Below are 16,914 nucleotides of genomic sequence, written 5' to 3'. Positions count from 1 at the left end.
AACTAAGCTTTGATCTGGAAAAATAAACAAAGCAATTCAGAACTATCCAACCCTCTGAAGTGCCTTTGCAGGGAACAGGAAGAGAAAGAAACTGGGAACGGGTAATTCTTGATCCATAATATACAACTTTGCCTACCTCATCAATTCTTCTACTTTATCATCTACATCCAAGTCCTCCTCAGAGGCTTCAAAGCTATATGACCTTTGAGCCATGCTATTTGCCAGAGGGTAACGTGTAGGTGACATCTTCCCATTGAAGGCAGACAACCTCTCGTTACTCTCCCTCCCATTTTGATTGGTAGTGCAAGGTTGTGGGGAGGTATCATAACTGTTGCTTGGAGATGGGGACATCCCAGAGTGCTGGGTCTGTGTGGAAGCTGTGGCTGTAGAGGAAGACGCTGGAACATTGTTGGTGCTGTTACTACAGGATCCACTCCCATAGGCAGACCGCCGCCCAAACTTGTCACTGTGTTCCTGGTCAAGACGGTCAAAGGTTTCCAAAGCATGGAGGATTTCGTGGCGTGTCATACCAGTACGCCGCAGGCGTTGCAGTAGATCTATTTGCTCTATGGTGAATCTGGGTTCATCTGTGTAGTGAAACATGGTTTCCAGCAGACTAGGGGAAAAAAGATGAAAAACATATTTCATTTAAGCAGTTCCATTAAATGTAGATGTAGTTTCTCTCCTCAGCATACAATACTATCAGCCGCTATACTCTGATAAGGCACAAAGATATTCTATCTACTCTTCAGAATGAGCCTCATGGTAGGCATATTTATTATTCAATAATTGATTGTTTTAAAAGTAAGAATTTCTCTTCCTCTATCATATTTTCCTATTCCTGTTTTCCCACTTCAGAAAGCCCATATCTCCACGGTAGTACAACTCTCTTGCAAATAGGATGCCTTCGTGTTCAGCTGTTCAATCACCCTGATAAGCCTAGGAAATATAGAAAATGAACAAATAAATAAAATAAATACATAAAATCTTGCATCTGAAATCCCAGGGAGCTGTTGACAGATTAGGCAACATTGAGCAAGCTGGATCAGAGATTTGACTGTATTATTCTGTTCCTATTCTTCTTTTTCTTTGTATGTCTGTTTATTTAGAATTATAAGCCTGCAGGCAGACATTTGTCATTGTTAATTGTACATTTCATACTGTACATTATATTTTAGCTTAGCTTCTTGAAATCAATAATTATCAATAGAGGTCTGACCCCCTTTTTTAAAAAAGCAAGTTCCCACATCAATACAGTAACCTGATTTTGCAATGCCCCACAATTTCAGAAACAGTATTGTTTTATTTATATTAGCATTTTAAGTCAATTTTCCACCCAAAGGCCTTCGAAATAAATATTAGAATTAATCAATAAAATATACATTTTTAAAAAGAAAGAAATGTGCCCAGCAACAGAAGAATATCATGAAATTACAATTAAAGCAATAATCCAATATACTGGGGAAAATCATTCAAACTTTGACTTATTACATGGAACAGAAGATGAAATAGTAATAGAAAGAGAATTGTAAGAAACGTATCTTGCATATCTACTTCTGGGTCCATATCTATGGACCCAGAAGTAGAATTCTATCTCTATCTACCAGAAAACAGTTTTCCCCTGTTTTTAAATCTCAAGGCCCTTTTTGTGTATTATTTTTTAAGACTGAAAAAAACCATGAAATAGTTTAATTTTAGATAGCATATAAACCACACCATACTATATTTGGAAACATTGAAATAAATGAAAATGTGAAAAAGTAAATAAGTCTGAAAGTCTCCTACAATATCCAAAAATGACAAAATAACATAAAATGGTTCAGAACGGTACCCCACCCTCCTCTCTCTTTTATGAAATGTATTGTTGTATTTGTTACACCACAATCCTGATAGCTTCTTATGGCTAACATTCACTTTTGCTGCCTGCCTGTCTGTCAGATTAATATAACAAAATGTATTTTTTGAACATTGGATTTCTCTCGATCTCTCCATTTGTAGATTTAAAACAAATTCATTCAATAGACGCATATTACTATACGCAATGTATATACTTTCATAAGGCTATCAAGTTACACACAAAACATCTATAAGTTAACTTAGTTTCTAAGATAAGTCAACATTAATTATTGTATATGATTCCATTTTTCCACATATTTCATTTTCCCTACCAAAGGGAAAAAGTGTGTGTGTGGTGGGGAGGGGATATTCCCATGGCTTCAATATTTGTGGAAATTCTACATCCATCTCCAGATATGGCCGGAAACTGATTTTATTCTAAGCAGTGATTGGCGAAGGTTTTTTAATGCAGAGATAGGCAACTGGTATCTTCTAGCTCCTTCTGACTTAAAAATACAATATAAAATAAATGCTAATCTGCCTTTTATTTTAAAATATTTCTCTAGGTCCAATCAAGCCTCCCAGTTATTCTTAAAAAAAATGAAAATCTGATATTTACACGAAGTTTATTAATCAACCGAGTGTCATCTCCTTTTTTGCAAATCAAAAAGCCACTCTAAGAAAACATGATAAGCCTTTCCAAAATTTCCCACTATGTAAATCCATAAAAAATGACATCCTATTTCTATGTTCTGATACAAAGTCCCAGAATTTTTGTGAACACCACTTTAAATAATATCGTATCAACTGGATTCTGTATAATTTGTGATTTATTCCAATATACCAATAACAAAATAACAAAAAAACAATAATGGGTAATGGGAACAACTTCAAACTTAATTAAAATAACAAAGACTACCAAAGGGCAAAAGAAAGCATGAAAATGTCAGAATTCAGGTGTTTCACATTTTTTGTTTATTTTATACATGGGTCAAAATATATCTTATAGAAGTAAAATTTTATCCTTGTGGACAGAATTTTTTTTAAAGATCCCACTTCACCAGATATAATCTTTAGAGATAGGAACTTTGTCAGCAACCAAAGAAATGAGTTGGCAGGCAGGCACTTTGCTGTTCCCAGGCACCATGCTGAAGTTGTGGGCTTAATTCATTTATTTTGAAAATGGAACATTAAAAGTGAAAGTATGGAATGGATTGATGTTTTAGTGACAACTGCCATTAAGTGCAAGTAACTGAAATAGATATTTGGAGCTTGACAGAATATCAACTGGTATAGCGCTAGTTAAATTAAAAAGCAGGTTATATATTGTTTATATTGCAGAAGCAAGAAACAGAGAACTATAAATCATGTTCATGAAAGTGATCTGTTCGAATAAGTATTACGATAATTACATTTGGATAAACAAATGTAGATTTTTTTATATATACTACTATTTTTTACTTTTGTAATTTGTAAAAATAAAAGAGTGAATGGTGTCAGGGACTTTGTGAGTTTTGACAATGACTAGCAGCAAAGCTCAGCCACAAATTTTGGATAATCAGACTCAATATCTACTAGGAACAAAATGTCCTAGAGCTATGTAACACTTCAGATTCAAAAGCAAAAAAAAAAAAAAAAGAGGGCATTTGTTTGCAATAACTTAAAACAAAATCTATCCTATCCTGAGATTATGCTGCTGCTGCTTCTACAAGGAACAAGTACATATTTCCCAAAAATACAAAACTGCTTTAAGATATAGCAGACATTCCTGAAGCACTTTTTGGTCTTTGAAGCCAATTTGCTTGCATAGCCCTAAAATGTTCCATTGTAGAAAACCAAAGAAATGATAGAAAGTAATAGACTGCAGTCCTTAATACACTTACTCTAAGCCCCCCACCCCCCTAATAACTTGCCAGTATTTCTTTTGAAAAGCATTCATAGGACTATGTAGTACATGAAGATGCTGGATTTACTGGCAATTTTAAGAATGGCTTGACATGTTTCCTCTTGGAATGTTAAAAGTTCATCAGAAAATGTCATCTAAATTCTTATCATTATTATGCACACATATACAACACACATCGCTGACTCCTAAATGACTATTTTAGGAGGAAAGAAACCCATTACCATTTCCCAAAGTTGCAATTTTGGACAATGTGTGTAAATACTATGTACCGTATCTGTGTTACAGATACGGAATTAGCTGCTTCTTTCACCTGTGCTGACATGAACTTATTCTGCATTCTGTACAACTGTTTTCAACAAGGCTGTCACACATAATAGCATTTTTCAAGCCACAGAGGAATCCCAGTTTTTTTAATGATGCCCTACTCTTTTGAAGCACTCAGAAATTCAAGAAGAAAATTGCATGATGGAGATAGAAGAGAACACACACCACACTCTTCCCAGCAATGTCTTACCTTTTTAATGGTAGAGTTAAAATCACAGCAATTCTACTTGTAAACAGCATGCAAATCCCTAATGTAAAGGTGTCCTGTGTTTAACAAGCCAATTTACGAGGCAATTCTGCAACCAGACATTTAAGAATAATGTGATGCTCCTTGTTAATTAAGGGACATGCATCCCTATTAGCAGTTTATCACTACATAATGTTTGAAGCCCTTCTAATTCGCTACAACTACTTTAATTGTATTACTTTAATTTGTTTCTTATGGGAGAAGGGTGAACTGTTTCTTTCTTTGCAGGAATTAGCCCATTAAAAAGAAAAAAGCAGGATCTGGTCGTTTGTTTTTTGATTTAATAAACGAAAAGCAGAAACAGTTCAGATTTGCAAAATGTCATTCCGCTTATGAAACTACAAGAGCAGGAACAAGTCAATTTAACCATCTCTGAATTTTTTTCCTCCCGCACAATAGAAACCAACCAGGATTCTTAATTTCTTCTCCTATTTCTGCATTAAAGTTTTTTGTCTGTCTTAAATCAGGGTGGATACGTTTTTTAAAAGCAGTGATGGAGATTGGAAATTTTCAAAATTCATCTATCAAGAAATTTTTGTGAACTTGTTTCTTAAATGATTATAGTTCTGCTCCACCTACTTGAAGAGAAGAAGTGAGAACCACTCATTAAATGTGCTGAAAATGTATCTCTAGCTGGTTCCCGTTCTAGCTGAACTAGTTCTGCTTTAGGTCAGTGAATTATCATGAAAAGTACGAAACCTTTTAAGATATTCCATATATTGGTTTCATTATTTATTTGTTAAATTTATTTGCCGCGCATCTCACCTTCACTATGTGGCTATTCTAGGCAGCTTACAATAATAAAAATGAACAAACGGAAAGGAGTACAAACAGAAGAGAAGTAAAAGAATAGAATAAAATAAACAATGACAAAGGAATATTACAAGAATACTATATTGATAAGTTTTCCTCTTCTCTGATTTTTTTATTTTATTTTTCTGCTGTTGCTGAATTAGGTGTTTTTTACTGTATTGTGGTAACATGATCTCAGCCTCAGGGATTACCGTATTAAATCCCACTGATTTCATAGTGTTTGCTGATATTTGATGATGGTGGTGGTGGTGGTGGTGGAAGCATCTAGCCCACTCTTCATTGTTAAAAAGAAATCCCAAGACAATTTCAAGTAACCCAGTCTATGTAAGCAGGATAGAAAGAGTATTGATTCTTTTCAACTTTGGTGTTGGAAGAAACTCCTAAGAATACCGTGGACAGCCAAGAAAACAAACAAATAGATCATTGAAGAAATCAGTCCAGATTTCCACAAGTAGCCAGGCTCAAATTATCCCACTTGAGACACATTATGTGAAGATCTCACTCTCCGGAAAAGGTTCTAATGTTGGGAAAAGTGGAAGGAAGAGAAGAGTAGGGTGGATAGAATCAGTTACAATGGTGATTGATGCAACTTTGGAAGACATGGAGGATGAGGTTAGGGACAAATTGTCATCGAGAAAATCTATCTATGTGGTCACTAGGATTCAATACCAACTTGAGTCACTACAAGTATATGTTGTTGTAGACAAAATATAGCAGAACAATAGCAAGAGGCTGCCAGCGCTCTTATGTCCTGTGTGTTGGCTTCCTGGAGATATCAGCTTAGCCACTATGAGAAACTGTTTTACTTTCAACCAAGGGGTTGAGTTGATTCTTAATCCTGATTCATTGAAAGGTGATTAACCCTTCTGAGAAGATTCCTATGCCAAAGGCTCATTGCAACAGCTTCTATCAGAGGAAACCAGAGAACAGGTAAACTTTAAATAGCCATAGGAGTGGGGTTTTTTTTAAAAAAGGAAATATTTACATCCTCTCTTGTTAACTTTTCTCCCGTCAAGCCCACTTTGATGTTTAGACATCAGTCTCTTCTCACAACTGCTCAGCCCCAGCGACATTCGGGCTAAAACTGTAAAGCAGACCGGGTCTGCCCAGCTGCCTCTCCAAAATGTTCTGTTTAGGCATGCAAAGCAGGATGCTACAGATGCAGAAATCTGTTGTGCACTTTCGATCAAAGCGATGACAGTTAATAAGAACAGCCTGAGACATCTGCAAATAAATCCAGCATAATCAAATGCTCGCCAACACGACTTGTACAACTCAAGGCAAGAATGGAATAGCAATAGAATAATAGAATGGAAGAGGCATTCTTTTGTCCTGAAGTCCTTCAGCTACTAAGTGGAATTGGGGCTTTGTGTTGCATAATACTATTTTGCCAGGCAGAAGTTGATTTCAGATTTCACATCAAACTCTGTCCTTTACTAATAATGATTTAAAATTCACTTTGTTTGGGCTTTCAAAATCTATCATTGGCATACCATTACTTAGTTGTTTGTATCCTTCATGGCACTTCCACATGGCTACTGGCCTCACCTTGTTATATCTGCAGTAGGGTTGAATTGCTACTAGAGTGGTCTTACTGCTCATCTCCATCCTTCTCACTGAGCTGACAAGCACCTTTCTTTCTTTCTTTATTTTTTTGTCACAACAGTATACACAAACATCGTCATAAATAAAAAAAAAACAAGGTATCATGAAAGAAATATATGTATATATAAGTAAAAACGTGCAACAACTATGTTAATTTGCTATAATGAAGGGAACAATAGGACAGGAACGGTAGGCACTTTGTGCTCTTATGCACGCCCCTCTTAGGAATGGGGTGAGGTCAATAGTAGACAGTTTTTGTTTGAAGATTTTGGGATTTTGAATAGAGACTATGGAGTCAGGTAATGAGTTCCAAGCGTTAACAACTCTGTTACAGAAGTCATATTTTCTGCAATCAAGTTTTAAGCGGTTGACATTAAGTTTAAATCTATTGTTTGCTCTTGTATTATTGCGATTGAAGCTGAAGTAGTCTTTAACAGGAAGGATATTGCAAAAGATGGTTTTGTGTGTTAAACACAGGTCATGTCGAAGTCAGCGGAGTTCTAAGTTTTCTAGTCCCAGGATTTCTAGCCTGTTGGAATAAGGTATTTTGTTGTTTTCAGAGGAGCGAAGAACTCTTCTAGTAAAATATTTCTGGACGCGTTCGATTGTATTAATGTCAGAGATGTGGTATGGGTTCCAGACGGATGAGCTATATTCAAGAATAGGTCTGGCAAATGTTTTGTATGCTCTAGTTAGTAGTATAGAGTTTTTGGAAAAGAAGCTGCGTAAAATTAGGTTTACAACTCTTAGAGCCTTTTTTGCTATGTAGTTGCAGTGGCCTTTGGCATTTAGGTCATTTGATAAGCTTGCCAGTAGGAGGGCACAAAAAAGGCCAACCAGTCTGAAATCTTGTTGTTCTCTGGTCACATTTGCTTTTTTGGGGGGTGGGGGTGGGGGTGGAACAGAGAACCCAATCAGAGATTGTGCAGGGTGGGAGCAGAAAAATCCCTGAGTTTCTCTCAGAGAAAATATGTTATGGAAATGCATGGTGCGGGGGGGGGGAATGTTATGAACATTGGCTACAGGAGAGAAGAAAAATTCCAGAAGCCTATTTGATGGATATCCAAGGCTGGGTTATCCATCATAGGAAATAGAAGGCTTGCAGTTTAAGGAAATGTTGGAAAACTAACTTCATAGTCAGCAATTTTGAAAGGCCGATACAAAAAAGTACCCTATGTATCCTGTGTTCAAAGGACCAATGAAACTACTCCTCTTCTCCTATTATATTGTACACTCTATAAGGACCCTAGGACCTACCTTATAACGCCTTACCTGAAAAAATACCCAGAAAATTCTGATCTTTTGTATGTATGGATGTTGTCAGATCAATATGTTTCAGTCTCCTTGAACATAGCCAAATTTTATATATTCAGACAGATTTTGATTGCTCATTGATGAAACCACCATTAATTATATTTTATCCTGTTTTGTTTAATTTTATTTTGATGTGCTTTTATCTATAATTCTGATCTGTGACTATAATAAAAATTCTCTCTCTCATTGCCTTCACAGTTTTGTTTTTAAAACAAAATAATGGAGAATTGGGGTATAAGCACTGAGTTTAGATTGTGCCAGTATGTGGAAGAGGCCATTTTTCTTAACTCAATAAACAAATCTTGATTTAATACATTTGTCTACATTGGTTTTCCATACTAGCAATATCTATGGAGACAGTCAATCATTGAGGCCACAGTTATCCCTAAGGTGCTTTTTTCAAAAGGCAATTGGACTTTCTTGGGGTTTTTTCCCTTTAAAATGTTTCACTTTTCACCCAAGAAACTTCTTGGATCAGAGGTGAAACATATTGAAGGAAAAACCAGAAGAAAATCCAGTTGCCTTTTGAAAAGCACTTTTGGGATAACTAATGCTAGAAGAAATATCCATCTGGTTCAGCTCCAAGCCACTGGAAACATGGAGGCTGATTGGAAAGAGGGTTTGATGGTGAACAGAGCCACCAAGCACATGTCCTGGTTCAGCTGAACACATGGAGTTGAGAGAGAGGGGTTTTTAAACCTTCTCTTGAGCTTTGCATTTGAGCTTCCTGTTTCTGTGCAAGAACATATATTTTATTGTCAGATTCCTTAGAGTCATGTCTGTCTGAGCTCCCAGGCTTGGTTGAAGTTTGCTAGGTGATGCAATGTCCTTAGGAGATTGTGCCATATGGTGAGCTCTGCTGCTAATAGGGTTAATCTTATTATGTCCTGGAGAGTCATGTCTTAATCCCATCACCCAGGAGCTGGAGGTCTTCTCTCTTGTAGATAGGCTGCTCCAGTCTTTCTTAATGGGCCCCAAATATCTGCTGGGGGCAAAGAGCTGCTTTCTGTCTTTAAAAACATGTTTCTCTTTTAGGGAAATATAATATTCTGCCTTTAATATTTCTCAAAATATTTCATTCTTCTAGGGGAAGGGTGGGTGCTAACTTTCTACACTAGTAGTGTTATAATATGGGATCTCTCCTCTGGAAGTGAAACTCTGGCTACAACTATAGTTGATTAAGTCACAAAGCTGCAGGAAGCAACTTCATAGTCTTGGGTCTTGATCATTCCTTCAGACATCATGCAAAATCATGGCCTTAACTACAATGTAATGGGATACCTCAATTTAAGCAATGCACAGCCACTGAATGTGTCCAGAGCAGACATTCTTCAATTATGTAAATCCACATCAAGTATGACGAGTATAAGGTGCTTAGTGTTGCTACAGCCTTCTTTTCCCACCCCCCAGCCCAAAAAGCTAGTCCTTTCAGATATGCTGGGAATACAGAATCCAGAACTCCCGATGACAACAGTCTGGGAAAGAGTGGAACAGAGCAAAGCATCTGAGAGGAGGACACTGCCACGTTATTTTTTTAAAAAAATATATCAATACAAAATACTTCACTGTTTAAATAAAATCAAACCTCTGGTTAAAATGTATTTCTTCTACTCATTGATCATAAGTATCTATAAAAGCTGACAATGGCAAAATAGGATTTTTTTCCCTTAACATACCAAAAAAAAATATCTTCATGCTGAGGTTTCTAAAAGCAAAATGCTTGCATCATCTGAAAACAAACAAAATTTCCTCAAATGCTCCATAAATACTGCTTTTATGCATATATAACCATCTCCCTGTGCTTTTCAAGAGCCAAGGCAGAAGCTAACCATCTCCCAAAGCCTCATTTCATTACAAAATGAACTTTGAAATCTCTGCCAAGTTATGACATGCCAGTTGATTCTCATGAATGAGGGCTTCACCTCTATGATCAATCCCACAACAATTTGGATCTATTGGGGAAGAGGATGCTTCAACCAAAAGACTAAGTCCTGCTCTTAATTTTCAACATCATGCATTCATGTTGTTCATAGTAGAATCTTCAAATGCCCAGAGATTTGAATGGCATGCATATCCATGAAAGAGAGAAAGACATAGGGAAAGTGCATCAATATAGGTAAGCAGATTATTAATGGTTTCATGAAGTATATTTTTAGGGTTTGCTTATCCATTCCTTCTTCTTCCTATGAATTATGAGAACTTACTTGAAACCTAGAATAAAATTGTCTTAAATCTAAAACGGCACACACAATGCCTTTCAAAGCAGTAAATGATGCATAAATGGGACAGTATAAATAGTAATTTGCAGACATTTTATACCCCAGGAATCCTTTTCCTTAGTTCGACTAGATGAGGATCCCCTGTGCCACAAAACTCCACTGAAGAAGAATCTTCAATATGTCCCAAGATATTCTGGATTCACATGGAGCAACAACTAACAATCAAGTTTCACCATCGCCACAGGTGAAATTAGAGTTACATAATATGATCTGATTGTTTATTTGTATCCTATGACTATCATTAAGTGTTGTACCTTATGATTCTTGACGAATATATCTTTTCTTTTATGTACACTGTGAGCATGTGCACCAAGACAAATTCCTTGTGTGTCCAATCACACTTGGCCAATAAAGAATTCTATTCTATTCTATTCTATTCTATTCTATTCTATTCTATTCTATTCTATTCTATTCTATTCTATTCTATTCTAATCTAATCTAATCTAATCTAATCTAATCTAATCTAATGAAATTACTGGAATTAACCTCCAGCATCTCCTTTTAAAAATATCAGGGGAGAAACTCATTCTCTGGCTAATAATTGTTGCCAAAAATATACTACCTTTGCCATTCTAATATCCTATCATAAATAACAACTGGGGATTTGGGAAATCATTGTCTAGTACAGGGGTGTCAAACTTGTGGCCCACGGGCTGGTTGCTGGCCCCGCCTGTGCCTGGTTTAGCAAAGGTAAAAAGTCCCAACATGTCATGTGATGACGCTGTGACGTTGTGAGTTTGACACCCCTGGTCTAGTACATTAGCAGGGCAATACATAGGGGAAGGCAGACAGTTTAGGCAAGTTGAACAAATGATCTGACCTGGAATAGCTTTCCAAAAATAAAGAGGAAGGAAAAAAATCAGGCAAAATTAATAATTCCTGTCTCTGATTGCTTTATCCATTTCTTAATGATCTGCCAGGAGAAATAATCAGCATAAGAAAACAGTTCTTTTAGTTTGCACAGGTCTGTACTGTATTTTCAAGCAAACAGGTTAGAAACCTACTGTGGAACTGGATTTAGAATCATCTAGATTTGAATTTCAGAGCCTTCTTCCAGCATAGAAGCAACTTGCACCATGTTGCACTTGTTCTTGTAACTGGCAGGCACTATGAAACCTTTGACTTGGGCAAAATCTGAACAGTTAAAACAAAATGCTCTATTCAAAAATATACAAATAGAATGAGACTATTGCCTTATACACTGTAAGCCGCCCTGAGTCTTCGGAGAAGGGCGGGATATAAATGTAAACCAAAAAAAAAAAAATTTAGTAGTAACCTCAGCTTTTGCTCTGCAAGAAACATTATAAACCTTCCTAGATTCCCCTGAATCAAGGAGAAATCAGCAAGGGAAAAATGACTAACAAATTCACATTCTAGACTGTACTATATTTCTAGGAAATGCTTCAATGTGTAACTTAGTTTAGCTAAGAAAGAACTGAACTTCAAGAGCTGAGACTGATCAATGGCTACTTTCTCAGTTTACAGCCTAACTGAAATTTGAAAACACAGCACTCAGATCCAAATAAAATCCTTTCTTTTTCATCTCCTTGCACCATAAACAAATGAAATGTTTATTATTATTATTATTATTATTTATTTGAATTTATATCCCGCCCTTCTCCGAAGACTCAGGGCGGCTTACATTGTGTTAATACATTGTGTTATTATTTAGAGCCATCTAATCAAAATACTTTATGTCTGTATGTCTGCCAATCACAAATACAAATATTGCATGCTGCATATGTATGCATATGTTCAAGTTGAAGTTCAAATTCTTTCTGAACCATTTTAAGCAATCTGTAAAATGGAAATATTTATGACAAACAAATGTAGGACATTCATAAAACAATCATCTCCCAAAGTTTTATATTGAAAAATTGTATAAACGTAAAAACAAATATGAGTGAGCTACTCTCTAGGGCAGGAATGTCAAACCCGCAGCGTCAACGGCAGCATCACATGACGTATGGGGACTTTTTCCCTTTCGCTAAACCAGGCGGGGCTGGGGCAGCACGAGACGCATCCAGCCTGCAGATTTGACATCCCTGATCTAGGGAGTCTAGGCTATCTGGAAAACATTTCCTATAACCTTTAATTACTGGCACAGTGGCTGGGATACATCTATGTTGTAGAAATACTCTTTATAAAGCTAATGAAAATCACTGTCACATAACCACATTTCTGTAAGCGTCGGAGGAACTTTCATGAAGTAAACTACAAACCACACCATTAGCATGAAAGAGTGTGAAAAATAAAACCCATATTCCTCTTGTGGCTTCCTAGGTCAGCCTTCCCTAACCTGATGCCCTTTGATGTATTAGACTAGAACTTCGATTATCACCAGCCAACAGGAAATCCTTAATTCAGCAGTAGTCTGCAAACTTAACAAAATTACTGTCTCTCAAGCTTTTGGCCCCAGACAGAGAAAAAAATAGTTGATGTTGTACTTACACCACTGGAAAGGTTCTCAGCATAATTTACATGGGGAGAGGAAGGTCAGAAAGCCTCTTGGAGGTCTTCAGTATTCGTTATCATTCTGAAACAAAAAAGAAGAACGACATTCAATTTTTACATAATTTCTTAGAAGTTATTGCACACATCTAAACAAACACCTCACAAACAGGCAATGATTATTTCATTTTCTACCAAAATCCCATAAAGTCAGAATCTGTCTTAACATAGACAGGACACTAATGGGTAGGAGGGTCTTTTTGAAATATTTTAGTGTCTCACAACGTAATTGCATCTGGACTTGATGGGTTGCAAAGCTATAATTATTGAATAAAACACAGAACTAAAATACCAGTTGCTCGGAAAGATGTATAGCTTTTGAATGACAAATCAGCATTAAGCTGACAACATGACTTGAGGTGCATGAAACTATATCATTTTAAATTTGTTTTGCATCACTTAGAGAAACCAGACATATCTCACTTCAAACTGTTAATGCTTTATTTGACTGTGTGCTATTTTAGGAATCCACAGGTTCTGATCTCTGAAAGATCTAGAGAAATCTAAAAGAGTAACATATCACAAGCAAAGAATGGGAAGATTGGCCATATCAAGTCTAGAGGGGGAAAATAATGATGGTACATTTTAACAATTCTCCAATTTTGCAGAAAAATGGCAAAAAAGAGGGAGACTTTTTTCGATCACCTAAGACCATGATGACGAACCTATGGCACACGTGCCACAGGTGGCATGCATAGCCATATTGGTGGGCATGTAAGCTCAGCTCCAGTGTGCATGCGCATGCCAGCTAGCTAATTTTCGGGCCTTCTGGACGCGCCATAATTAGGGAAACAGGGTGTTTCCTGCCTCCAAAGGGCATCAAGGGGTGGTGGGGAAGGCCCGTTTTTCTCTCTCACCAGGCTCCAGAGCCTTTCTAGGAGTCTGGGGAGGGCTAAATGGTCTTCCCAATACCCCCCCTGGAGGCCAGAAACAACCCATTGCCAACTTCACCTTAAGTGCACGGGGGCAGGGCACATAGAATTGTGGGTGCGGGCACGCGTGTGTTCGACCACCACCCCGCTCCTGGCATGCAATAGCAAAAAGGTTAGCCATCACTGACCTAAGAAGTTAATAAGAAACATGAATAATATTTGTAATAAATATTCTGCAGAGTAATCTAAATGTAAAGGGACATTAAGCGGATACAACAGCTTCCTACCTTGACTTTGACTAGACTGGAATAATTTTTTCAAGAAGAGTAGTTCATGGCTGGAATTTCTTTTTATTTCTAGAGCAACATTATGGATCTCACATATGCCAATAACTTTTAACATGCTTGTGCTCAATAGTTTGTTTTGCTTTAAAAAAAGAATTCACAAACATCAGAAAAAGCCCCTCAGCTTGATCAAGCCATAGAATTCACAAACATCTCTGCTAGATCAGGCCAAAGGCCAACTAGTTCAGTGTTGATGATGTTATGCATTCAGTCTTGTCAAACACTTGGCAATTCTATGGGGCAGGTCTTTCCACCTCTTCCGATCTTGCATTGCTTCTTTGAGTTTTTCTATGTTCTGGCTAGATACCTTTAATACTTTCACCACCGTGTTATTTGGCCTTCTGGTTTCCTATTACTGCTAACTCTTCCCAACGTAAGTGCTTTCTCCAGTGAATTCCCCCACATGACACAGCCAAAATAACTTGAGATGCAGTTTGTGATGTTTCCTTCCAGTGGTATGTCTGGTGTTATGTGCCCCAGTACTTGTTTGTTGGTCATCTAGTTCAGTATTCTTTGCCAACTAGTGGTCCTTGAGATACATTTGGAAGGGTCAAAAACCCAGATTAGAAGGGCATGCTTTTCTATAGAAAGAAAAGTTGTTGGTACCAATAAGACACATCCTTGGTAACTTGTCCATTTAGGAAACCGGAAGATGTGCATCCATCATATTGACCAGATTCAAAAGCCACATTTGTAAGGGCTGTTTCCTACATTATCTGCCATATTTACTATGTAAATTCCCTTGTGCAGTAGCTGAGCTTGCTGCATGTCATGCAGTGATTGCGAACATTCTAATAAGTAAAGAAGTCGTTGCAAACTCAGGTTTAAAAACAGTACAGCACCTTTAAAACGTGAAAATCAAATCTCAGTTGGAGAAAACATATAAGACCTAAAAAGAATCAGTTTTCAGCAAATGAACCAGCAAACATGTGGAAAACTCTTAAAAATATCACCGGCTATGGCAAACCTCCTTCCCAGGCTGAAGGTAATCAACAACTGGCAGATGACCTGAATGAGTTTTACTGCAGGTTTGAAAGGAAACTACAGCCACCTATCTCCACAACTCCCATCTCAGACACACCAACAACAGCCAAGCCTCCTACAACTGACCCCATTTCATTGGGTTCACAACCCCTAGTGATCACAGAAAAAGAAGTGCAGGACCTATTTCACAGACAAAAGCCAGGAAAAGCTCCAGGCCCAGACAAGATAACTCCTTCTTGCTTAAAAGTCTGTGCTGACCAATTGGCCCCCATCTTCACCCATATTTTCAATAAATCACTAGAGATGTGTTATGTTCCTTCTTGCTTCAAACGCTCTACCATCATCCCAGTGCCGAAGAAGCCCACCATCAAGGAACTGAATGACTACAGACCAGTTGCTCTAACATCTGTAGTCATGAAAACCTTTGAAAGGCTAGTGCTTTCCTACTTGAAAACCATCACGGATCCGCTGTTAGACCCCTTGCAATTTGCATACCGAGCAAATAGATCAACAGATGATGCTGTTAATATGGCTCTGCACTACATCCTACAACATCTTGAGTCTCCAAAGACCTATGCAAGGGTCCTTTTTGTAGACTTTAGTTCAGCATTCAATACCATCATTCCAGACATTCTTCTAACTAAGCTAAACCAGCTACAGGTACCGGAACAGACTTGTAAGTGGATCACAAGCTTCCTAACAAACAGGAAGCAGCAGGTGAAGCTAAGCAAGATCACATCAAATACCTGTACAATTAGCACAGGGCCCCCGCAAGGCTGTGTGCTCTCCCCACTTCTCTTCTCTCTGTATACCAATGACTGCATCTCCAATGATCCATCTGTTAAGCTACTGAAGTTCGCAGATGACACAACAGTGATTGGTCTCATTCGAGACAATGATGAATCCGCATATAGACGAGAGGTCGAACGACTAGCCTTGTGGTGCAACCAAAACAATCTGGAACTGAACACACTCAAAACCGTAGAAATGGTGGTAGACTTTAGGAGAAACCCTTCCATACTTCCACCTCTCACAATACTTGACAACACAGTATCAACAGTAGAAACCTTCAAATTTCTGGGTTCTATCATATCGCAAGATCTCAAATGGACAGCTAACATCAAAACATCATTAAAAAAGGACAACAAAGAATGTTCTTTCTGCGCCAACTCAGTAAGCTCAAACTGCCCAAGGAGCTGCTGATCCAGTTCTACAGAGGAATTATTGAGTCTGTCATTTGCACCTCTATAACTGTCTGGTTCGGTTCTGCAACCCAACAAGAAAAACACAGACTTCAGAGGATAATTAGAACTGCAGAAAAAATAATTGCTACCAACCTCCCTTCCATGGAGGACCTGTATACTGCACGAATCAAGAAGAGGGCCGTGAAAATATTTACAGACCCTCGCATCCTGGACATAAACTGTTTCAACTCCTACCCTCAAAACGACGCTTTAGAGCACTGCACACCAGAACAACTAGACACAAGAACAGTTTTTTCCCGAAGGCCATCACTCTGCTAAACAAATAATTCCATCAACACTGTCAAACTATTTACTGAATCTGCACCACTATTAATCTTCTCATAGTTTCCATCACCAATCTCTTTCCATTTATGACTGTATGACTATAACTTGTTGCTGGCAATCCTTATGATTTATATTGATATATTGACCATCAATTGTGTTGTAAATGTTGTACCTTGATGAACGTATCTTTTCTTTTATGTACACTGAGAGCATATGCACCAAGACAAATTCCTTGTGTGTCCAATCACACTTGGCCAATAAAACATTCTATTCTATTCTATTCTAAAAATGTAGACAGGGCCCTCTTCCCCATCAGCAGTCCAAAAAACACAGTCCAAACATTCATAGTG

At 37.6% G+C, this 16,914-nt stretch overlaps 1 protein-coding gene across 12 annotated transcripts in view; it reads right to left on the bottom strand.

Moving 5' to 3' along the window:
- HMBOX1 (homeobox containing 1) overlaps window positions 1-16,914 on the bottom strand; it is a 135,389-nt gene that overhangs the window by 58,109 nt on the left and 60,366 nt on the right. For all 12 annotated transcript variants that reach the window (XR_009152882.1, XM_058164816.1, XM_058164812.1 and 9 more), the window contains 2 exons: window positions 12,776-12,860; window positions 137-616 (listed from right to left, as the gene is read on the bottom strand). Coding sequence is in view for 11 of the 12 variants with exons in the window: in XM_058164816.1 (XP_058020799.1) it covers window positions 137-616; window positions 12,776-12,798 (503 nt within the window). In the remaining variant the exon portion in view is untranslated. The remainder of the gene's footprint in view (window positions 1-136; window positions 617-12,775; window positions 12,861-16,914) is intronic.

This window comes from Ahaetulla prasina, chromosome 1 (assembly GCF_028640845.1).
Source record: "Ahaetulla prasina isolate Xishuangbanna chromosome 1, ASM2864084v1, whole genome shotgun sequence".
In the NCBI taxonomy this organism is placed as follows: Eukaryota; Metazoa; Chordata; class Lepidosauria; order Squamata; family Colubridae; genus Ahaetulla; species Ahaetulla prasina.
The sequence above is the reverse complement of the archived record's forward strand: the minus strand, read 5'-3'. Positions and strand labels throughout refer to the sequence as shown.